The sequence below is a fragment of the Salmo salar genome, chromosome ssa11 (assembly GCF_905237065.1).
Source record: "Salmo salar chromosome ssa11, Ssal_v3.1, whole genome shotgun sequence".
In the NCBI taxonomy this organism is placed as follows: domain Eukaryota; kingdom Metazoa; phylum Chordata; class Actinopteri; order Salmoniformes; family Salmonidae; genus Salmo; species Salmo salar.
This window is the reverse complement of record NC_059452.1, coordinates 81,468,987-81,495,076: the sequence shown is the minus strand read 5'-3', so window position 1 is coordinate 81,495,076 and position 26,090 is coordinate 81,468,987. Positions and strand designations below refer to the sequence as shown.

The 26,090-nt window shown below is 44.7% G+C and overlaps 1 protein-coding gene across 4 annotated transcripts in view; it reads right to left on the bottom strand.

Annotated features, from left to right (window-relative positions):
• LOC106563270 (pappalysin-1) overlaps window positions 1-26,090 on the bottom strand; it is a 124,782-nt gene that overhangs the window by 63,013 nt on the left and 35,679 nt on the right. For all 4 annotated transcript variants that reach the window (XM_014128709.2, XM_014128710.2, XM_014128711.2 and 1 more), the window contains exons 7-10: window positions 25,200-25,701; window positions 7,628-7,756; window positions 7,291-7,382; window positions 104-300 (exon numbers count right to left, since the gene is read on the bottom strand). In XM_014128709.2, the coding sequence (XP_013984184.2) occupies window positions 104-300; window positions 7,291-7,382; window positions 7,628-7,756; window positions 25,200-25,701 (920 nt within the window). The remainder of the gene's footprint in view (window positions 1-103; window positions 301-7,290; window positions 7,383-7,627; window positions 7,757-25,199; window positions 25,702-26,090) is intronic.

The window sequence follows — 26,090 nt, the reverse complement described above, 5'->3', positions numbered from 1 at the left end:
TGTTGAAAAGCGTTAAAAAAAAACCGACGTGTGTTCCCTGATGAACGCAATCTATCGTGTTGAGTTGTGTAGTGTAGATTAGGAAGGTAGATCAGGGATGTACTTTAGTGACAGCAGGGTAGCCGGCGGCCACCTCGGCTGGGCAGTAGAGACTCTCCTGGTGGGACACCTGTACGGTTGTGGCCCACTGGTCCAGGAACCCACTGGGGGTGTACAGGCCACAGTCCCTCACGCTGGTCTCCCGCTCAAAGTCCTCACACACTCCGTCACCGTCGTAGAAGTAACACATACTGGGCTCCTCTGGAGGGAGAGAAGAGAGAAGTGTGAAGAGATTCACGCTTAACATTTGACTCTTAAACTGTTTGGATTGTGTTGATGTAAATTAACTTGTGTTTATGTGAATGAACTTGAAAACTGTTTGAAAATGGTTTGTGTTGATGTGAATGAATTTGTTAGACTGGGCCCAGATTACGCAATATATCTATCGTACTGTAGTTTATCCATTGCCTTTTAGTTATCAACTGCATTTGCAATGGTTTATTTTGTCTTGGTTCATTGTCTTGTCTTGATATGGATGTTTAGGCTACACCCACTAATGTCCCACACCTGATGTTAATGATTATTGCTACTTTTAATGGAGTCAGTAAACAGTTTGGTACAGAACACTCAATATGTGGTTAGAGGAAGCTGGGCATGCTATCTGTTTAGGAGAAAATATATTTGATTAGTTTAAATGGACCTTTTAGAGATGTTTGTATTTTATACTCTTTTAATCCCATTTCTTTTCAAATAAATATATACAGAACATTCTGTCTACTTTGTGGTTTTTAACCTCTGTTGTGCACGGACATGCAAGCTGTTTCACAAGGAAGGAGAGGGGGAAGAGAGCTGAGTGAGGAATAGGTGAGAGAGAGGAGAGAGGGATGAGGACATAAGAAGAGGAGATATAGAGTACCACAGTATGAGTCATAATACCCATAAAACCTAGCGGCCAAACAGGTAAATGGTTCCAATCCTTTTTCCACCATTCAAGGTCTACCTTCAAACTCAGTGCCTCTTTGCTTGACATCATGGGAAAATCAAAAGACATCAGCCAAGACCTCAGAAAAAAAATTGTAGACCTCCACAAGTCTGGTTCATCCGTGGGAGTAATTTCCAAACACCTGAAGGTACCACGTTCATCTGTACAAACAATAGTACGCAAGCATAAACACCATGGGACCACGCAGCCGTCATACCACTCAGGAAGGAGACTCGTTCTGTCTCCTAGAGATAATGTACTTTGGTGCGAAAAGTGCAAATCTATCCCAGAACAACAGCAAAGAACCTTGTGAAGATGCTGGAGGAAACAAGTACAAAAGTATCTATATCCACAGTAAAACAAGTCCTATATCGACATAACCTGAAAGGCAGCTCAGCAAGGAAGAAGCCACTGCTCCAAAACCGCCATAAAAAAAGCCAGACTACGGTTTGCAACTGCGCATGGGGACAAAGATTGTACTTTTTTGAGAAATGTCCTCTGGTCTGAGGAAACAAAAATAGAACTGTTTGGCCATAATGACCATCATTATCTTTGGTAGAAAAAGGGGGAGGCTTGCAAGCCGAAGACCACCATCCCAAACGTGAAGCACAGGGTGGCAGCATCATGTTGTGGGGGTGCTTTGCTTCAGGAGGGTCTGGTGCACTTCACAAAATAGATGGCATCATGAGGATGAAAAATTATGGAATAAATGACAGGAATTGTGAAAAACTGAGTTCAAATATATTTGGCTAAGGTGTATGTAAACTTCCGACTTAACTCTACATAGTTATCACAATGTCAAGCCAGAATAAGCCTACACAGGAAAAATGAATGGTGGAAAAACTATTGGAACCATTTCCTTGTTTGACCGCTAGGTTTTATGGGTATTATAACACCTCCACTGTGGGGCTCTATAGAGCAGTAGGTGGAAAATATATGAAAGAAGGGAGGGAGAGAGAGGGAGGAGAGAGCAGCTGGGGTAGCAGCTGAAGAACCACACTTTACAAGGTTGAAATACAGTATACATACATGTATCACACTTTCATTGGCTGACCGTGTGTGTTAGAGAATGTGCTTTAAGGACTGGTAAGTGGTGGAGTCCATTATCGAAGAGGTATTTTTCCTCAAGCACACAAAGCATCTTGGGTAAGACAGAGACAGATCTCTCAGATACATGACCAACAGTGATACAACTACATGACTCCACACCTTAACATATTTGCCTAGTTAAATAAAGGTTAAATAAAACATAACAATACATATAACTCTCTATAGGAGTATAATGTATCAACAGGATGAGTACACTATGTTGCTACTATGCTGTGTTGCTACCATGCTATGTTGCTACCATGCTTTGTTGTCAACACATGACATCACAGCATGGTAGTAACACAACATTAAAACAACATGGTAGCAACACAACATGGCAGCTGCACAACATGGTAGAAGCACAAAACATGGAACAAACATTATTGGGCACAGCACAAAGGGCAAGAAGGTAGACAATACATCACGCGAAGCAGCCACAACTGTCGGTAAGTGTGTCCATGATTCAAAGCCTCAATCATGGACACTCTTGCTGACAGTTGTGGCTGCTTCGCGTGATGAATTTGTGTGCACTGGTCAACTGTAAGTGCTGTTACTGTGAAGTGGAAACGTCTAGGAACAACAACAGCTCAGCCGTGAAGTGGTAGGCCACACAAGCTCACAGAACGGGACCACCAAGTGCTGAAGCGCGTAAAAATCATCTGGAAGCAACGTCAACACAAGAACTGTTCGTCACGAGCAGATGCCAGGAGAACGCTACCTGCCCGAATGCATAGTGCCAACTGTAACGTTTGGTGGAGGAGGAATAATGGTCTGGGGCCGTTTTTCATGGTTCGGGCTAGGCCCCTTAGTTCCAATGAAGGGAAATCTTAACGCTACAGCATACAATGACATTCTAGACAATTCTGTGCTTCCAACCTTGTGGCGACAGTTTGGGGAAGGCCCTACTTGTTTCAGCATGACAATGCCCCCGTGCACAAAGCCCTGACCTCAATCCCATCGAACACCTTTGGGAAGAATTGGAACACCGATTGCGAGCCAGGCCCAATCGCCCAACATCTGTGCCCGACCTCACTAATGCTCTTGTGGCTGAATGGAAGCAAGTCCCAGCAGCAATGTTCCAACATTTAGTGGAAAGCCTTCCCAGAAGAGTGGAGGCTGTTATTACAGCAAAGGGGGACCAACTCCGTATTAATGGCCATGATTTTGGAATGAGATGTTCGAGGAGCAGGTGTCCACATACACTACATTACCAAAAGTATCTCTCTCCCTTCCTCCCGTTCCCCTCTGACAGAGTCATGTAGTGTATCTCTCTCCCTTCCTCCCCTTCCCCTCTGACAGAGTCATGTAGTGTATCTCTCTCCCCTCCTCCCCTTCCCCTCTGACAGAGTCATGTAGTGTATCTCTCTCCCCTCCTCCCCTTCCCCTTTGACAGAGTCATGTAGTGTATCTCTCTCCCCTCCTCCCCTTCCCCTCTGACAGAGTCATGTAGTGTATCTCTCTCCCCTCCTCCCCTTCCCCTCTGACAGAGTCATGTAGTGTATCTCTCTCCCTTCCTCCCCTTCCCCTTTGACAGAGTCATGTAGTGTATCTCTCTCCCCTCCTCCCCTTCCCCTCTGACAGAGTCATGTAGTGTATCTCTCTCCCCTCCTCCCCTTCCCCTCTGACAGAGTCATGTAGTGTATCTCTCTCCCCTCCTCCCCTTCCCCTCTGACAGAGTCATGTAGTGTATCTCTCTCCCTTCCTCCCCTTCCCCTCTGACAGAGTCATGTAGTGTATCTCTCTCCCTTCCTCCCCTTCCCCTCTGACAGAGTCATGTAGTGTATCTCTCTCCCCTCCTCCCCTTCCCCTCTGACAGAGTCATGTAGTGTATCTCTCTCCCCTCCTCCCCTTCCCCTTTGACAGAGTCATGTAGTGTATCTCTCTCCCTTCCTCCCCTTCCCCTCTGACAGAGTCATGTAGTGTATCTCTCTCCCTTCCTCCCCTTCCCCTCTGACAGAGTCATGTAGTGTATCTCTCTCCCTTCCTCCCCTTCCCCTCTGACAGAGTCATGTAGTGTACCTCTCTCCCCTCCCCTCCCCTCCTCCCATTCCCCTCTGACAGAATCATGTACTGTAGTGTACTGTATCTCTCTGAACTCTCAGCAGTTCTAGCCTTCCCTCACTTTTCTCTCATCGTTGATTTCATTGCGAATAACAAAAATGAGATGAATGCATAAATAAAGTAACACTTGAGGGATACACTCTCCTGCAGGGGAGGGCTGGAACAGAGTGCGGCCTCCAGGAGCGTAACAATATCTGATGAACTTGACAGATTAGGATTGCTTCTACTTTATTTAGAGAGAGAGAGAGATGGGAGAGAGACCATGCAGGAGGATACACCAGTATGGCTTTTCCAGACATCCCACCCGGAGTTGGGGTTGGACCTAGGTCTTGGAACGGGGCTAGAGGAGGCTGGGTTGTGTCAGAGGTTCCAGTTAGGGGGAAGGCGGCATTTCGTGCCAAGTTGGCTGGTCTTCCTTGAAATTCCAGCACCCCAGCTCAGCTCTGCTTAGAGCTGTATACTCTGTTTTGATGATGTTGAAACGAGGGGCTGCAGAGGGGGCATACAGAATCCACTCCCACCACTCCAAATGGATGGAGACCAAGAAGGAGAGGGTGAGAAGGAATGAGAGGTAGAGAGGGAGAGGGAGAGAGAAAAAGTGTGAGAGAAAGAGAGAAAAACTGAGTGAAAAAAACAGAGAAAAACAGAGAAAGAAAGACAGAGAGAGAGAGAGAAAGAGAGAGAGAGTGAGAAAGAGAAGATGTGATTGAGTTCAGGAGGGAAACAACAATAAATTATGAACCAAAAGTAGCAATGTGCGTACCTCGTCCACCTGAGTATCTCTCCTCTCCTTTTCAGCCATCTATTTCCTGTGTTTGAGGAGTGCAATCCACTTGTCACTTAAATCTTGCTGGATTAATTGCTTTCATTATACTTTGGCGACTCATTCCCACTATGGCTTGTACCATTAGTCTTTCCCCGTTAACGTAACGACCGTGGAAACTTTTGTAATGACCTGTCAAACACACTCCGGTAATTGCTCAATGGAATACATTGGTTTTCTGTTGCATCTATAAGAATGCTATGTTGAGGATTTAACGCACCGTCTCGACACTTACATCATAGGAAAGAGAAGAAATATAGCTTTATTTTGATGGGTGTTCATTTTTGGTGGAATTGAAAAAGTAATACTTTAATACAGTTGAAATGTTTACAAATTAGATGCGCTGACATGAAAGCAACTTCCGAAAATGAACACTCGAATTATAATGATATTATGACTGATCTCGCAAACAATGTAAAGTATGTATAGATAGGCGTAATCTTTTGTGGGTATCCTTCTCTTGACACACTTGTTGAATTATGCAAGAGAACGTGACCTCAACAGTAATGAATAATTAATGAGGTAGTCGTCTAGACAGCGCAGGTGAGCAAAAGTTTTTGGTGGTTACAGCCCCTGTTCTACCATGATTCTATCCAACAAGGGAACCCAGTCAACTTCCCTGCTCAGCCTATATACATTTCCTTTATTCCCATAAGGCATCAGGAGTGTACAGTATCTTCTCCCTATCCTGAGAACACGTCAGGCTGCAACATTCTCTGTGTCAGTCCCTCGCCAACACAGACAGACAGACAGACAGACAGACAGACAGACAGACAGACAGACAGACAGACAGACAGACAGACAGACAGACAGACAGACAGACAGACAGACAGACAGACAGACAGACAGACAGACAGACAGACAGACAGACAGACAAGGAATATGTCAGGCAGTTACACACATATCCCAGAACGCTGCGGTCAATGGAAAACAACGCTGCCGGGCCCGCCAGTGATCTGACAGAGGATTTGAGACACATAAACACACGCGTGCGCGCACACACGCACGCTAACACACACACACACACACACACACACACACACACACACACACACACACACACACACACACACACACACACACACACACACACACACACACACACACGCACACACGCACGCGCACACGTAAATGTGCATGCACACACATACAGTACAAACACACACATCACTCGACAAGGCCAGATCAGCTATGACACAATGGCACTTTTTATTGTGTGCAAAAACAAGGGAGGAAGAGAAAAAGAGTGAGTGAGTGATAGACTCACTCGGCGGAGGAGAGGAAATCATCCATCTATTAACCAAACAGCGACTGAGAGGACGCCAGAGAATCCAATCCACTATATGAATTTGTTTATTTATTCTCTCTTCAAACGACAACCGTTTCCAGACTCTCGGCGAGACGTCAACGTGATCATGATACACAATGGCATCTGCTCTTATGAGAAACACATCAAGCCCTTGGACAGAAGTCCCAGACACAGATGTGAAACTAGTGAACGCCTCTCCACTGTCACTCACAGAGCCAGCATGTGTCTAGCATGTTACTCACATCTCCCCACAACTCATAAGCCTCTCAATCACACACACACTGGAGAGTCCTCCTACTGATAAGAGACACATCTGCCACAACAGCTAGCCAATTCAAAGAGCCATGCTGAGTTCAAGGGACCGATGAAATCATCAAATTGAAATGGACAGATAAATAGGGCTGCAACGAAGAGTTCCGGAAGTGGATTCCCGATACTCAAAACCTGCGACGATATCAAGTATTAGTGATAGCGATTTAACTGTGCAACATACACCGAGATTGCCAAACAAATCGTATGTTGATGTTTTTACTGTCAGTTTCTGGTTCAAAGAGCACCAAAATCCACACTAACCATGAGCCTCGTAGACTGTATCGTCCAATTACAGAGCTCATACAAGTCACGTGATTTGTTAACGAACACATGATGTGCCATCACGTGTCCCCCTATAGATCATGTGACTTGTATCTGCTCTGTGATTGGACGATACAGCAACTATCGAGTGCCACCATGTGTTCGCTAATGCCGCGGAAGAACGGCACGGCCCAATGCAGTTCTATGTGGCTGTGTGGTTCCGCCCTCACAAAGATCTCAATGGGGATAGAAATGGTACTGTCTGTGTCTCACCAATAAATCACCTTCTGGAGCATGCATACTGAATCAGTTGTGGACATTCATTTTTTTTTTCATAGAACCATTTACTGCATTGAAATACAATGGTAAAACTGTCTCTGTTTTGACATATGGATGGTTCTGAGGAGGACGTACCGACACAGTTGAAGAAGGGCTCCTTCTTACACTGGCTGGAGCAGCCGTCTCCATTCATGGAGTTCATATCATCACACTCCTCTCCCTGGGACCTGAGAGACAGACGGACGGACGGACAGACAGACAGACAGACAGACAGACAGACAGACAGACAGACAGACAGACAGACAGACAGACAGACAGACAGACAGACAGACAGACAGACAGACAGACAGACAGACAGACAGACAGACAGGAGACTGTTACTGGTAGAACACACACGCATGCACGCACGCACGCACGCAAACACACACACGTAAACGCATAGACACACACATACAGCACACACACAAGTTACCTCTGGATGCGTCCATCTCCGCAGTATGGTGCCCCAAGCTGATGGGTGAGGGGTGGAGACGGTTCACTTTCACTGCGGGCGGAGATGGTTTGGACCTGGTAGGTGTACACACTGCCTGGTACCACGTCCCTACACACACACACACACACAGGGGAGTAATCTTTAGCTGGTACCACATCTGTACAAAGACAAACGGAGAACAGACCTGTAGCCCGCTGACCTAGAGTAGAGGTAGTGGCCAAGACTCTATGGGCAAAGAAATACCAAGAACATTTGAGGACGAATTGTAACTTAAGATCTGTGCTCGTAACTCGATTTTCTATACACGTCCCATTGACAAAATGTTCAGCCCTAGATAAGAACAAATTCCAGTAACCTACAAAGAGAGGTCCATAAAAGCCCTGTAGGATCACAAGTCAGAGCAATGCGGTGGGCATGACTGTTACGGTAGGTTTCAATTGCAGTCCATTCATGCAAATGGCCCAGTATTCACACACTCTTTCTCCCCAACTGAATTGTCTGTCCCTGCAGCCTGTATGAGGTTCCTGCCTTGTTCCTGCCTCTCTCCCTCATGCTCTGTTGTACTGTAAGTGATATCTATGGAGCCGCTCCAAACAGACTGACAGAGTGAGTTGACGTTCAAACAAAAGTTTAAGGTGTGCTGGTTGCTGTGACCGCAACATGTGTGTGGGTGTCTGTTTATGTGTGGGTGTGTGTTTGTGTGTTTGTAGAGGTGAGGTGAGGGGACAGCCACGGGGCCGGCAGTGTGCTCAATGGTACACCTCTCCTTCCGTCCCACTCCGAGGACACTGAGACACAAACAAACATCTGGCGAGGGGCTCCAGTACTGCTTTCAAACGGTGTAACACAATATGGCCGTCGCAGGCCAAAAACAAGATGGGAGTTAGAAAAACAAACAGCTCCATAGCTCCGCATCAGTGTGCTCTCTGCGTGCCGACCAGCGGGATAGCTCAACATTGTACAATTCAATGAATGAGCCAAGGGAATCAGAAGATATACTGTATCTATATGTTGGCCATGGTTTTGTTTTCTGCTTGATTTAATGGTCAGTTATAATCACGAGAGTTGCCAGTTCATGTTTGGATTTTCCAGGATATAGAAGAACAGGGAAGATATTATAAAATGACAGTGAATAGAACCAATAGGCATCCCCATCACACACAGACGATCAAATCATATTATTCCCGCCTCTGAGCTCACACACAGAGAGCCTCACAAAAACATTCGCATACACAAGCAGACATACTCACAAAAACTCGCATGCATGCAATTAGGGTTGCAAAGCTACCGGTATTTTACCAATGTTACTGGAATCTTCAGAAAGTTTGGTAATTAACAGAAAATCTATGGCAATCTATTGTAACTTTGGTCATTGATACTTGAATAACTTTAAAAGTATATATTCATATACAGTATAGTTATTATATTTGTGTCTATATTGTCCATGAGTTTCTAGTAGATAGACCAAGTGGTTCAAGAGAAAATAGCCTAATTAATCAACAAGGGCATTATTTTCAATGACCTCTGCAACTCCTCCAACTATTGACTTTTTTCAACACTACCACCAGTTTGACGCCAAAACATTGACAACAAATACAGTACATACTTAAAGTACATAGCAATATAAACAAAAGTGTGTAAAAATATAAAGGATATTTCATACAGCAACCCTCATATTAAACACCAATGGTACTCACTAAATTGATGGTTTATATTTAGGATTTTTTTTACAGCTTTGTCATTCTATTTTTAATTTTTAAATTAGATCAATTTAATTTAATGACTGTATTTCATATATTTTACACATGATAAGGCCACACAGAGGACCAGAGATAATTATGGACACCTGTAAAAATATGAAGTACCTAAAAGGGCCACTAGATTTCTTGTGATAGATGACATAGATCCTTGAAAGAAACCAACATTTGGGTAGTTTACTGTAATATACCCTCCCTTTCAATACAGTGCCTATTTGCAATCACTCACTAACTCACTCACAACCTATCCTATACCCCTGCCAAATACTTAAAATAACACATGCGCACATGCACACGCCCAGACGACATCCCTAGCTGCGTCTTCAGAGCATGCGCAGACCAGCTGGCTGGTGTGTTTATGGACATATTCAATCAATCCCTATCCCAGTCTGCTGTCCCCACATGCTTCAAGATGGCCACCATTGTTCCTGTACCCAAGAAAGCAAAGGTAACTGAACTAAATGACTATCACCCCGTAGCACTCACTTCTGTCATCATGAAGTGCTTTGAGAGACTAGTCAAGGATCATATCACCTTTATCTTACCTATCACCCTAGTCTCACTTCAATTTGCAGCGCCTCTTCAACCTCAGGAGGCTGAGGAAATTTGGCTTGGCACCTAAAACCCTCACAACCTTTTGAAGATGGACAATTGAGAGCATCCTGTATCTCTGCTTGGTATCGGCAACTGGTATCGGCAACTGCACCGCCCTCAACCGCAGGGCTCTCCAGAGGGTGGTGCGGACACCTACAGCACCCGATGTCACAGGAAGGCCAAAAAGATCATCAAGGACAACAGCCACCCAAGCCCCTGCCTGTTCACCCCACTATCATCCAGAAGGTGAGGTCAGTACAGATGAATCAAAGCTGGGACGAGAGACTGAAAAACAGCTTCTATCTCAAGACCATCAGACTGTTAAATAGCCATCAAAAGCACAAGCATATACATAGACTTGAAATCACTGGCCACTTTAATAAATGGAACACTAGTCAATTTAATAATGTTTACATGTCTTGCATTACTCATCTCATATGCATTTACTGTATTCTGTACTATTCTACTGTATCTTAGTCTATGCCGCTCTGACATTGCTCGTCTTGATATGTATATGTTCTCAATTCCTTTTCTTACTTAGATTTGTGTGAATTGGGTATATGTTGGGAAATTGTTAGATATTACTTGTTAGATATTACTGTACTGTCGGAGCTAGAAACACAAGCATTTTGCTACACACCCGCAATAACATCTGCTAAACATGTGCATGTGACCAATACAATTTGATTTGACACACACACAGAGAGAGAGAGAGAGAGAGAGAGAGAGAGAGAGAGAGAGAGAGAGAGAGAGAGAATTTAGCCCTGTGTTACAGAGCCGCTGCAGCGGCAGTGTCAACCATCGCACTTACACGTTGGTTCACATGAGGCCAGGGCCTTCCCCTTCCTCTCTCTTTCCCCTTCTCTTCCAGCCGCCATCAGCAGATTTAGGAGGTGCACGCCCTAATGGCCAGGGAAGCAGTAACATTTAATAAGTGGCAAAACAAATCACTCAAATGAACCCTTAACGCGAATGGCCTGGGCTGCCTTTTTCTACATCGATTTAGTTCTGTTCTGACCAGGCACACAGCTGGGAACGGGGCTTCTCACATCGAATAAAACACACGCTTGGAGTGAAGCACACGCACACACAGATTGAGGTTCATTGCAGGCACCGGTGCAGACACAGACACACACGTGCATGCACACACACACACACACACATCGAAAGAAAGTACAATGAAGACAAAGACACACTCAGACATACACGTGCATGCAGGCACGCACACACACCCACACACAGTTCAGCCCCGAGCACACCAAACCAGCACACGGTCCGTGCCTTCGAAATGTGTCAAAATATTTACTGCAGGAAAGCCTTTTTTACCTTGGTGGTTTTGAGTATGAAATGTGCTCCATGCCTTCTCATCCCAAAGACCCCAGTCACTCCTGCTCCCTCACAGCAGGCAAGAGAGAACATGGGGTTCTAGTTGGCTGTCCTGCCCCAGATACAATGAAAACACACACACGCACGCACGCAAAAACACACACACACACACACACACATAAAGGAAGGTACAACCCAGGCAGTTTCCATGTTCTCCAGTACAGAAGAGTCAGGAGGATATTGAGGATCTGGGCGGGGTTTTGATTATATTATTAACAACAGTCAAATGGGATGTTTGACCTGACCCACTGCTCTGTTTTACAGCGTTCCCCAGTTTTGGCACGCTCCGAGGCGACTTTCTCAAATATCCCTTAGTCTTAATTGAATTAGTCAAGCCTCTGGAAAAGAAAAGCTGTAGGAGACATGAGCCTGGAGGAAACACGAGCGAGCAGAGGGAGTGACGCCCAGAGTGATGCCGCCAACAAGGACCTCGACTCGCTCTCTCCCCCTCCTCCTCGTCCGATTCTGTCACGAGAAGAACACCAAGGGCGGTAGGCCGAGCCAGGCCCAGTACGGGACAAGGGGGAGACACACACACACACTGAGATTTCTCGCCAGGCCTGACGGAGGGACGTGACCCGTGCGAGAGGCGGCAAGCGGCTGGAACGGCGTGAAGGATGGCTGGGAGGCAGAGAAAGAGAGAGGATGACAGAGCAAGAGCGAGGGAGAGAGAGAACGTCAGAGCAAGAGAGAGAGAGAACGACAGAGCAGAGAGAGGGAGAGAACGACAGAGCAAGAGAGAGGGAGAGAGAGAATGAAAGAGCAAGAGAGAGGGAGAGAGAGAATGACAGAGCAAGAGAGAGGGAGAAAGGCAGACGACTTCTTCTTGCTGCAAGGAGAGCTACGTCACAAACTTCTGATGATATTTAACTATGCGGCTTATACCAGAGCAAAAGTTCACATGAGGCTTCCTTCACGTCGTCTGCCAAGATCAACAACCACTCTCGGCCTCCCATCTCCAAACACTCCCCAGTCTTGGAGGGAAAAGAAAGAGGAGGAGGAGGGCGAGAAAAAACGGGATGCAGTAGAGAATAGAAAAAAAGGAGGGAAAAGGAAAAGAAAACAGATTTTTCAAATAGTGTCAAGAGAGGCTGTACAGATACGGGGGCCACCGGGGGCCACCAGGGACAATAACTGGCATGTGAAATATGCTCCGGCGTGGGCCTACATAAGAAAAGCACCTTTGTCAAGACACAGAGGGGAGAGAGGTTCAATGGGAAACTCTGACTTCACTAAGGCAATCTGTCACTGATATCTTGACGGGGAGCGACTTAGGCATGTGTGTGTGTGCATATATATACAGCACTAGTCAGGTTTTCTTTATTTTTACTATTTTCTACAATGTAGAATAATAGTGAAGACATCACAACTTTGAAATAACACATATGGGATCATGTAGTTGCAAAAAAGTGTTAAACAAATCAAAATATATTTTATATTTGAGATTCTTCAAAGAAGCCACCCTTTGCCTTTTTATTTACCTTTATTTGCCTTGATGACACCTTTGCACACTCTTGGCATTCTCTCAACCAACTTCACCTGGAATGCTTTTCCAACAGTCTTGAAGTAGTTCCCACATATGCTGAGCTGCTTTTCCTTCAATCTGCGTATTGCTGCAGAATGCTGTGGTAGCCATGCTGGTTAAGTGTGCCTTGAATTCAAAATAAATCACAGACAGTGTCACCAGCAAAGCACCATCACACCTCCTCCTCCTCCATGGTTCACGGTGGGAACCACACATGCGGAGATCATCCGTTCACCTAGTCTGCATCTCACAAAGACACGGTGGTTGGAACCAAAAATCTAAAATTTGGACTCATCAGACCAAAGGACAGATTTACAACAGTCTAATGTCCATTGCTCGTGTTTCTTGGCCCAAACAAGTCTCTTCTTCTTATTGGTGTCCTTTAGTAGTGGGTTCTTTGCAGCAATTCAACCATGAAGGCCTGATTCACATTGTCTCCACTGAGCAGCTGATGTTGAGATGTGTCTGTTACTTGAACTCTGTGAAGCATTTATTTGGGCTGCAATTTCTGAGGCTGGTAACTCGAATGAACTTATCCTCTGCAGCAGAGGTAACTCTGGCTCTTCCTTTCCTGTGGCGGTCCTCATGAGAACCAGTTTCATCATAGCGCTTGATGGTTTTTGCGACTGCATTTGAAGAAACTTTCAAAGTTCTTGAACTGTTCCGTATTGACTGACCTTCATGTCTTAAAGTAAAGATGGACTGTCGTTTCTCTTTGCTTATTTGAGCTGTTCTTGCCATAATATGAACTTGTTTTTTTACCAAATAGGGCTATCTTCTGTATACCACCCCTACCTTGTCACAACACAACTGATTGGCTCAAACGCATTAAGAAGAACATTTATTCCAACATTAACTTTTAACAAGGCACACCTGTTAATTGAAATACATTCCAGGTGACTACCTCATGAAACTGGTTGAGAGAATGCCAAGAGTGTGCAAAGCTGTCATCAAGGCAAAGGGTGGCTACTTTGAAGAATCTCAAATATAACATATATTTTGATTTGTTTAACACTTTTTTGCCAACTACATGATTCCATATGTGTTATTTCATAGATTTGATGTCTTCACTAGTATTCTACAATGTAGAAAATAGTAAAAATAAAGAAAAACCCTTGAATGAGTAGGTGTATCTAAACATTTGACTGGTACTGTATATCTGTGTGCGTGTGCATGCGTGTGTGACCCAGGCATGCTCGAAAGCAAAAGTACACACACACTCACATTCAGGTCATAGATGTGGGGTTTATGGCCTTCAAAAAACATTTTGTGAGCTCTCTAAACCAAATTATGACATTGAGGGACCAATATGTCAACAGATTGGGGGCTTATATTTGGTTCAAAGGTAACCAGAGCAATGTATACATTTTTTTTTTTTAAGTATTGTGATGGCATTCATAAAATCATTTCAATAGAGCTGAACACAAAATGCTGTTGTGACACAACACAACTGATTATTTCAGCCTGTAATCATCCACTGAGCTCCAGTGTACATAGACTTTGTGTTCTATGTGCATTCTTGGGACAATATAGGCCTAGCTCCTATTCTCTATGCCTCTCCAAAGGCTTTAGCTCTAAGGCCAACAGGGTGTCGCGTGACAATATTTCATTGCGAAGGCTTCCATTGAAGTCCGTCCATACGTTCTTCTCTAAGGCCCTTGTGAGAATAGAGACCTTATCTCACCAAAGACGTAGAGTCTGGCACAATGCACAGTAATATGCCTTTCAAATGTGTTTTTGATAACACCGCCTGATTGAGTGTGTGTGTGTGTGTGTGTGTGTGTGTGTGTGTGTGTGTGTGTGTGTGTGTGTGTGTGTGTGTGTGTGTGTGTGTGTGTGTGTGCGTGCGCGCGTGCGTGTGTGTTTCCGATCTGAAGCTGCTTGTTTTTCTTGGCGTAAAGATACCAGATGAGAGGCCAGATAAATCTAAGATGTTGAAGAAATGCTTAAATTAAACCTTTGAAGAACAATAAATAAAGCAGCATACCTTTTGTTAAGGGGACAGCTGCCATACATTTGAGGTTTCCTGCCTATTAAATATTATTGCACTAGTTCTTATGAATGGAACAGAGTCCTGCCCCCCCCCCCTTCCCCCCTCACCCTCCTGGATGCACATTTTTTGTTTTTTGCCCTAGCACTACACAGCTGATGATGAGTTGGTTATTTGAATCAGCTGTGAAGTGCTAGGGAAAAAAACAGGACCGAGTTTGGTGAAACCCTGAGCCTCAACTCAATGTCCTGCAATTTATTCTACTATATAAAATTACTATAGGACAGCCTCAGAGTCACAAGGATTTGGTGGCAGTGCTACTTCTATCTCTTCTCTTGAATTAGAAGGTCCAAAATGTTTTCTGCGATATTATAAGGAATAAGACATAACTCCATTACCTTAATTCAGCACAATAACAAGCTGCACAGTAGACACACAGTCAACCAACAGTTTGTCTCACATTGATGACATGTCTGAGAAGTTCCATCACTCCCATGGTTCAGATGACACGTCATTTAGCGAGGAGCTCCACTGGCCTAGCCTAGCGTTAATGACTCACTGTTGAGTGGGGCTCACATACTGACAAATCAGACAGTGAAGAGTAAACCTAACATACGGACAGTGCCAAAGTAGGAATATCAGCAAAGACAGTATAAGTAATGGTAATAATAACAATGGAAACCATTGTTGTCAAACAAAAAGTGATAAGTAATTTTATTTTTAACTCCCCTATACATGTTCTTAGAGGCAGACCTAGGTCAGATACGTTTGAGGTTGCTGCTCAAGTATTTGAAAGTATTTGACATATGCTATATAATTCTATGTCCAGTGTTCCAGATTTCTTAGTAAATATTACCTCAAATGAATTAAAATATGAATTAAATAGATGTTAAAAAGCAGCTTTTCTCTGTGCCCCTGCTTTGCCTGTTAGGAAACAACAGAGTGGTTTGGGCATATACTGGTAAAAAAAAAAATACTAAGAATTTACAATGAGACGTGCAAACACTTGGATATTCAAATTAGATCCCATGTGGGGGCACTGAGGCAGACTGACGGAGCCAGGCTGCACCAAGTCAAATTGTATGGATGGATTGGATTCAGGATTTGGAAATGAACGATGGAACTACGTCACTTTACTATAACAGCAATAAATGCAGGTGGATTATTTGTCCTTTGCTTTGTCACTATATTCCTGATATTTCTGTTGTTACAGTAGCTATCTAACAAGCTAGTCATGAACCTAGATAGCTAGTTACTACTGCTACAAATATCAGTTAACAACAGCTAGCTAGGTTTCCTCTTGACATAAAACTTTTTGTTACAAACCACAGGATTTAAAATAAAAGGGAATGGTGAGATGGTTGTTGTGTGGAGGATCTGCTTTGACTTGCTTTTTTATTGGCTAGCCAGCTAGCTAATGTTTGCTAACGTTAGCATGCTAGCTAACATTAGCATTCTAACTAACCTTAGCATACTAGCGTTAGCTAACTGCTTTTAAACAGCCAGCAGGCCAACTCATACAAACCACATCATTTGAAATACTAGTTTATTAGGTATAACACCGCGTTCACAAAAATGGATTACTACATAAAGCAGGCAGACAGGCATCAAGGCATTCAGTTACTGTTCGATTGAACGTTAGAATGGGCTAAATGAGTGACCTAAGGAACTTTGAGCGTGGTATGATCGTCGTGCCAGGCGCGCCGGATCCAGTATCTCAGACGTGGTTGCCCTCCTGTGCTTTTCACGTATGACAGTGTCTAGGGTTTACCGAGAATGCTGCAACAACAAAAAACATCCAGTCAGCGGCAGTCCTGTGGGTGAAAACAGCTCATGATGACAGAGGTCGAAGGAGAATGGCAAGAATCATGCAAGCTGGCCACAACTGGCTGGCCACAAACAGATAAATAACGGTGCAGTACAACAGTGGTGTGCAGAACGGCATCACGGAACGCAAGAAGAAACTGCTCCAGTGGGCACATGATCACCAACACTGGACAATTGAGGAGTGGGAAAACATCACCTGGTCCGACGAATCCCAGTTCATGTTGCGTCATGCTTATGATAGAGTCAGGAGTCCATGCACCCATCCTGCCTGGTACAGGCTGGTGGTGGTGTACTGGCGTGTGGAAAGTTTTCATGGCACACGTTAGGTCCCTTGATACAGATTGCGCAACAAACGTTTCAGACACCTTGTAGAATCCATTCCCGGAAGAATTCAGGCTGTTCTGGAGGCAAAGAGGGGTCTGACTCTGTACTAGATGGGTGTACCTATTAAACTCCCCGGTAAGGGCCTCCCGAGTGGCGCAGCAGTCTAAGGCACTGTGTCGCAGTACTAGAGGTGTCACTACAGATCCGGGTTCGATCCTGTGTCGCAGCCGCCACAACTGGGAGACACATGAGTCGGCGCACAATTGGCACAGCATCGTCTGGGTTAGGGGAGGGTTTGGCCGGCCGGGATGTCCTTGTCCCATTTCGCTCTAGCGACTCCTTTGGTGGGCTGGGCACATGTACGCTGACACGGTCGCCAGTTGGACGGTGTTTCCTCTGACACATTGTTGTGGCTGGCTTCCGGGTTAAGCGAGCAGTGTGTCAAGAAGCAGTGCGGCTTGGCAGGGTTGTGTTTCGGAGGACGCATGGCTCTTGACCTTCGCCTCTCCTGAGCCCGTACGGGAGTTGCAGCGATGGGACAAGGCTGTAACCACCAATTGGATATTACGAAATTGGGGAGAAAAATGGATTCAAAATGTTTTAAAATAAACAACAACTGGCCAGTAAGTGTAGAAGTGACTGGTGAGATAGTTGTTACATAGGGTTTGTCCTTTTTTTAAACGCCAGCTGTGGTTTGCTTGCCTTGCGAGCTAGCTTGCTTGTGTGCAGTAAACTCGTGTCTCCCCTAGTCTCGAGAAGGATCCTTATCCCACTGGAGAATTTGGCAAAAAGGAAAAGGCTGCTGGACCAATCACATACAGGCCTGTCTCCGGCCAAAGATTATGTCATTATCCAAGCAAATTTCATGCGTTTTTGTTTGAGATGGGGTTTTTAAAGTGTTTTTTCCCCCTCCAAATTATGATTTCAGCTTTGGTTTCAAATATGAGTACAATACAAGTCAACAACATTATTTGGGTATAAGTTAACAGAAGATTAACTTTTAAAGGTGAGATTTTCACTGGACAGTTACGTCGTCTTGTTCGAGACCGCAGATACCGGTGGAACTCCACGGTGGGAACTCTACAGAGAACCTCTTTATCATATCAACCTGTGGAATCCTATGAGGAATCTGCACCCCTAGTATGGACCTTTGAACTTCAACTTAGTGCTTCACAGTAAAATTGGTCAGCGCCCATTGAGGCAGAGGGAGCAAAATTATAATAAACCCAGAATCACCTCCACAGCCTCCCATAGAGAAACACAACCCCCTCCTGAACATTCCACCTTAACAATCCCCCAAAATCCACTTTTTGGATCTTGCCCAATTTTATCCCAGGGAAATCAGGTCGGAATTCTGAAAAAGGGTTCTGAGGAGAGAGAGAGAGGCAGAACAAGAGGTGAGACGTCCAGACATCCAGGGACCCGCTGCTGCCTCCTCCACTATCTCTGTCTGCCACTCACCAATATGGTTCATATTAGAGAGCTTATACAAGGCTCAGTGCTAATGTGGCTCTTATGGAGAGAGAGCAGGCAAGGGATGTCAGAGGGAGCGCAGGGCACAGTGGGGCTTTGTTGGAGTGGAGGGGGCAATGGAGATGGAGAGTGTGTTATGGGGAGAGGAGGAGGAAGAGAGGTGAAGAGGAAGGGGGAGAGAGGGGGGAGAGAAGAGGGTGTTGTATGTTTTCTTTGCAGTACACATTAGTATTGCAAAACACGAGGCTTCAAAACCCTTCATAGTATTATACTCTTAAAAAAAAAAAAGTTTGCACGTATCTGTGAACTCGAACTCACAAACAAAACAAAAACCTCCCCCAAAACAATCTGCACACGGAGACGATCTAAAACAAGTAATGTTGGAGCACAAAGCTATTTCTCACAAATACCTAAGAAGTGTATTATACATCCCTAATCTGTGTTGCTGGCAAAAACAAAACAAAAACCTCCTAGTCAAGCAGTCAGAGCTGGGAAAACAACAGAGCTCTCTGAATAGATGTGAAGGGGCATGTCTTCTCAGGGCTAGAGCAACAGTGGACTTGACAGGAGAGGAGCTGGGCCATGGGGCCACAGGGGTAAGAGCATAGGAGAACATAGGGGGATATAGGAGGGAAGGAGAAGGGCAGAATGGGGGCAGGGTTCCCAGTGAAAAGGGGCCGTAGGGGGCAGCTGTCCTCTTCCTTCCGGGCTGGCGGGTCCCGTCACGTCAGAGCTGAGGTGGGCTTTGAAGCCCTGACAGGCCAGAGGAACCAGGTCAGGGAGAGGATTAGCCCATGGGCCAGGGGGGGTCTCAGAAGACTAGGGTCATCCCCCCTAACCCTCCTCCCTTTTCTCAGACAACCCCTAAGGGACCTTTTGAAATTTACAGAACGGGGTACATGGAGGAATTGGGGGGAGGGTCATGTTTTTTTTTCAGTCCGTGGAAGCTTTTGTATTTGCTAATTTACAATCAATTAATTTCAATATTTCTCAGTGTTTTAGAATTCGTTGCTTATTATATCTTGATGTGTGCTTGATGTCGCCCATCATCAATTTGTACCATTGTGCGGTTTGCTGCAGGTAAGAACTCGGTCTGGATCAAACACGAGAAAATAACAAGAGCTGCGCAATATTAGACCTATTAGTTGTTTGACTACGAGCATTTGATGAAATGCACGCAACATGATAACTTCATATCCCTGAAACATTTTGGGAGTAGCAGAGAATTAAAGGGGAATAACGGCATATTCCCGAAAAATTGTCTAAATTCCTAAACCCCTCTGACTCATTGTTGGACTGTCTGTCAAAGTCTGCACTTCTCTCACTCAGGGAGAGCGAGAGCTACGTCATCAGGTTATGCAGCCCCCCACTCACTGCAGCGCTAGATCGAACTTTGTGCAATAACGCATTCTGTCAAATCATCTTCCGTCTCTGTCTGTATCCTACATCTGTTGTTGCATGGCGTGATCAGATCATTATGGTAAAATATATATACTAAAATGAGCGGGAAAGACTAGTGCGTTAACCCTAATTGCTCCAGTAAGTTGCTCTGCATAAGAGCGTATGCTAAGTGGCTAAAATGTAAATATAGTGTGCAACATAACAACCACAGGATGACACATATGGATGACGTATAACTTTCCTACAGTAGCCAGCTGACAATGAACCTATCCTTGTAAAGTCATTATCGTTGCAGATATAATTGATAGCTTAGGTACTGATGCATACATCTATTGAAATGCAATTTATGCTCACTGTCCAATTTTTCAATGGGGAAGATCAAATATGCTATTATTACATTCATAATTAGCCTACATTTACATTTTCAAATCGGTAGACTAATGAAAATCATTTAGAAAAGGATGCAGGGGATTTCATTTGCAAGCCAGGACAAATTACTTTTCTCGAGCGAGCAAGAGAACGTGATAATGTAGGCTAATTTTATCAAATGGAAAAGTATTCTCATATGTTTCACCAAATACCCTTGCATCAAATACCCTACTCCTTAAAAGTTGTGTAATGATAAAATATAGCATATATATAGAATGATGCTAACTTTTTGTTAACATCCAGTCCCTAATTACCCCTGATCAGTCCAACCTTCCACGTCAAATCACATTTCATTTGTTACATGCTTTGTAAACAACAGGTGTAGACTAACATTGAAAGGACCCATAAAAAAGCTAGACTAAAGTTTGCAACTGCACATGGGGACAAAGATCATACTTTTTGGAGAAATGTCATCTGGTCTGATGAAACAAAAACAGAACTGTTTGGCCATAATGACCATCGTTATGTTTGGAGGAAAAAGGGGGAGGCTTGCAAGTTGAAGAACACCATCCCAACCGTGAAGCACGGGGGTGGCAGCATCATGTTGTGGGGCTGCTTTGCTGCAGGAGGGACTGGTGCACTTCACAAAATAGATGCCATCATGAGGTAGGAAAAGTGTGTGGGTATATTGAAGCAACATCTCAAGACATCAGTCAGGAAGTTAAAGTTTGGTCGCAAATGGGTCTTCCAAATGGACAATGACCCCAAGCATACTTCCAGAATTGTGGCAAAATGGCTTAAGGACAACAAAGTCAAGGTACTGGAGTGGCCATCACAAAGCCCTGACCTCAACCCTATAGAAAATTTGTGGGCAGAACTAAAAAAGCGTGTGTGAGCAACGAGGCCTACAAACCTGACTCAGTTACACCAGCTCTGTCAGGAGAAATGGGCCAAAATTCACCCAACTTATTGTGGGAAGCTTTTGGAAGGCTTACCGAAACGTTTGACCCAAGTTAAATAATTTAAAGTCAATGCTACCAATTACTAATTGAGTGAATGCAAAGTTCTGACCCACTGGGAATGTGATGAACGAAATAAAATCTGAAATAAATTATTCTCTCTACTATTATTCTGAGATAATAATTCTTAAACTAAAGTGGTGATCCTAACTGACCTAAGACAGGGACATTTTACTAGGATTAAATGTCAGGAATTGTGAAAAACTGAGTTTAAATGTATACTGCTCAAAAAAATAAAGGGAACACTTAAACAGCACATCCTAGATCTGAATGAAAGAAATAATCTTATTATGGTCTCCTGAGGGATCTCCTCCAACTCCTGGACAGTCTGTGGTGCAACGTGGCGTTGGTGGATGGAGCGAGACATGATGTCCCAGATGTGCTCAATTGGATTCAGGTCTGGGGAACGGGCGGGCCAGTCCATAGCATCAATGCCTTCCACTTGCAGGAACTGCTGACACACTCCAGCCACATGAGGTCTAGCATTGTCTTGCATTAGGAGGAACCCAGGGCCAACCGCACCAGCATATGGTCTCACAAGGGGTCTGAGGATCTCATCTCGGTACCTAATGGCAGTCAGGCTACCTCTGGCGAGCACATGGAGGGCTGTGCGGCCCCCCAAAGAAATGCCACCCCACACCATGACTGACCCACCGCCAAACCGGTCATGCTGGAGGATGTTGCAGGCAGCAGAACGTTCTCCACGGCGTCTCCAGACTCTGTCACGTCTGTCACATGTGCTCAGTGTGAACCTGCTTTCATCTGTGAAGAGCACAGGGCGCCAGTGGCGAATTTGCCAATCTTGGTGTTCTCTGGCAAATGCCAAACGTCCTGCACGGTGTTGGGCTGTAAGCACAACCCCCACCGGTGGATGTCGGGCCCTCATACCACCCTCATGGAGTCTGTTTCTGACCGTTTGAGCAGACACATGCACATTTGTGGCCTGCTGGAGGTCATTTTGCAGGGCTCTGGCAGTGCTTCTCCTGCTCCTCCTTGCACAAAGGCGAGGGTAGCGGTCCTGCTGCTGGGTTGTTGCCCTCCTACGGCCTCCTCCACGTCTCCTGATGTACTGGCCTGTCTCCTGGTAGCGCCTCCATGCTCTGGACACTACGCTGACAGACACAGCAAACCTTCTTGCCACAGCTCGCATTGATGTGCCATCCTGGATGAGCTGCACTACCTGAGCCACTTGTGTGGGTTGTAGACTCCGTCTCATGCTACCACTAGAGTGAAAGCACCGCCAGCATTCAAAAGTGACCAAAAAATCAGCCAGGAAGCATAGGAACTGAGAAATGGTCTGTGGTCCCCACCTGCAGAACCACTCCTTTATTGGGGGTGTCTTGCTAATTGCCTATAATTTCCACCTGTTGTCTATTACATTTGCACAACAGCATGTGAAATGTATTGTCAATCAGTGTTGCTTCCTAAGTGGACAGTTTGATTTCACAGAAGTGTGATTGACTTGGAGTTACATTGTGTTGTTTAAGTGTTCCCTTTATTTTTTTGAGCAGTGTATTTGGCTAAGGTGTATGTAAACATCCGACTTCAACTGTATATCTCTTTGCTATTCATAAATCATACAACGTAGTTATATGTCTATGGTATCGCATCGGGACAAGTAAACCAAAGATCGTGTTTGTATTTTCCTAAGATTCGAAGCCCATGTCGAGACTTGCCAGTGACAGCTAAAGTGACTCATTAGGTTAGACTTGCGATGGGTTGTTCGCGAACGAACGGCTATTTTTTAATGGATCTTTTAGGTGAACGGAACCAAATCGCATCGGTGTGAGAGTCGTTAATTTGCATACTGGTAGGTTACTACTGTTTTTGGTAATTATTTGCAGATAAATGATTAAAAAAATTCGATAAAGATGTTGAATCCTCACTGCAGGAACAATAGGTAGTGGAGACATTCTGGTCCAAAGTATGATAAAAGAAAACAGATTGAAGGTTATAAAAGCTAATGTCATAATAGTTACATGGTATTATTAACGATATTGATATAGGCCTACTGATTTGATTAAAGAGCCGACAATGGAGTAGTCAACTGCTGATTTCTGTGTAGCAAAGCCCATGTTTAACACTTGCTTCATTATTCAATCATACCTGTGGATCTATTCATGTATATAAATGGCGTTGCACAATCTAGCAAGAGATCTGGGGGTCCTCCCCCTGAACATTTAAAGAAAACATTTTCGTGCAATTCGATATCGTTTCTCAACAGGGAATCCATGTTTACTTGACAGAACACAACATTTTTTCTTAGGTTTTTGGCCCAATAAACAACAATGAAAGAGTCCACTAGATTTTGTTTTTGCCACAATAAGTAGACTTGACTAGTGTTTCTAACTAGATCACTAATCTACCTCCTTACCTCAAAGTCCCACCCACTGTGATTGATTGAGAGGTCTGAAACCCTAATAACTCTGTGACCCACAAACATCCTGCCCCCTCCCCTGACAATTCAACCAACAGTGATTGATTAACAGGCCAAACTTTTAAAGGGATAGTTCACCCAAATTACAAAATGACACATTGGTTTCCTTACCCTAATTGTCCACAGCAGCAGAGCTAATAAAATACATAATTTGACAAACAAACATGATCGTGGCAATTAAAATCTTGCAGTAAAACTTTAATATAACTTTAATCTCAAGAGAAAACAGATTTAATGTTAAAAAGGTTATCTTACTAAAATATTCCTGATCATATAGGCCTAGAGGATATCCAAAACAACTAACAACTTTTTCTATTTGGCTGGCTACTCCATGTACTTACAGAAAACACTGACTATGTAGGCTAGTGCATTAACACCCTCTTTATCTTGCATAACAGGTATACTCACCCTATCGTGTCTTTTCACCCATTTTCCTTCTCATGTGAACCACGCTGACAGCATGAAAGTAAAATGGCACAACACATGGCAATGCCACAGAAAGTTCTACCTTTATCTAGTCACCACATTCCATGTAAGCAAAGCACAAAACTCTACTGTGCACAGATAATGCCATCAACAAGACATTTGTTTTCCCCAGCAACTCCATGGAACTTGGAAAAAAACTAATGTGGCTATCAATGAATGACCTTTGACTTGAGAAATGGATGCTGGGCAGTGGATTTGAAACCACCAAACTGGTGATGGCCCACTAATATGCCTGAGGGTCTTTCAAAAGAACACATTGAAACATCATGACACTTATATTTATAGGAGACATTTTCATGGAGGTTTCTAATTTGGGATTTTAAAAGTAATTTCTTCTGACCCCAAAACACAATTAACTACCAAACATTTCTCAATTTGTCAAAATAGTCAAAAACATTTAGTTATACCGGTGCTAAATATCACTCCGCCCAGGGCTGGGCTGGCCAGAGAGCGGGGAGGTAGGCTTAGGCCCATTCTAGAGGGGAGATATACAGAGCCCACAGCCCAGATCCCTGGTGCCTGGCTGGGGTAGACAGAGCCTGGGCCAGGAAGACCACATCAGCTGCCCTTCTGGACACAGACAGGCGGGCAGGCAAGCAGACAGACAGGCAGGCAGGCAGGCTTGCAGGCCCAGGCTAAATTTTCCTGCAGCTGCAGTGCTCGCCTCAGCATATTAACTTTGGCTCCGTTCACCCCCTGACCAAGAACAACTTAGTGCAAAAATAAGAGTGTTTTCCCCCGACACAGGGTCAATGAGGAGATTGGGCTTGGGATCAGATTAATTGGCAGTGTGACGAGATAAAGCTTACTCTGCAATTTCTCACGTATTATGCAGAGAACGCAGCAATCCTGAGGTATCATTAACCTACACCAGGCCTATACAGTACAACCCACACAGTCAACGCATTCAAAGTCACGTGTAACTGACAGTAAACAGCCAACCACCCTAGTCTAGTCTCTCACCTGTCAGTGTATCGCCTGGCAGGGTCGTTCAACAGCACGCCATGGGGGGTATGGGAGAATGGTGGCTGACGCAGCAGTCGGTGGATGAGTGGCTTGCAGTGACGGCACAGCGGGCAGTCGGGCTTGGACGCCAGTAGGGTGGCATCAATCTCCAGATGCTGCTCCATGGTGAAGAACTGCACGCCGTACACCTCTTCCTCCACGTCCAGCTTCAGCGTCAGCGGCGCATCACAGAACACGTTACTAGGACCCAACGAGAGGTTGTTTCCACTGACGGTCAGGAGCAAGATGTTGTGGATGGCGGGAAGGGCCATCTCCTCAGGGCTGAAGAAGGTGACCCACACGGTGAGGGAGTCGGGCACAAGTGGGTGGGGGAACACCAGCTGGAGCATGCAACCCTGCAGGGGGCACTCAGACAGCCCCACGACCCACTGCTCGATGCCGGCGTTGGGGCTCCAGGTACGCACGCTGGGCTCACATGCCTGCTCCACGTCTGGAGGTCCTGGGGGTCAAAAGGACAGGGACCCAGCTGATCAGACACAACTTATAATAATACGTGTATTTATTTGATATAGCACTTTTCATTTACTTTAAAAACAAAATAAACAATTCAGCAAAACAAATGTAGGGATCTGGCAGTTATTGGGAGATGGTGATGATAGGCAGTACAGAAAGGTAGTATCCTGAGAGGATGGAGCATAGGTGGTACAGCCAGGCAACTATAGAAGCAATACACACGCAACAGACACAACAAACACATATCAGACAAAAATAAATACACCAGAAATCAAAGGTTAAGTCATTGCATTTGCAAACATGAGCATCATGTGTGATTGTTTGAATTTGTTTGCAGGCAGGGAAGAGCTAGAGTATAGATCTGAGTATAGAGTG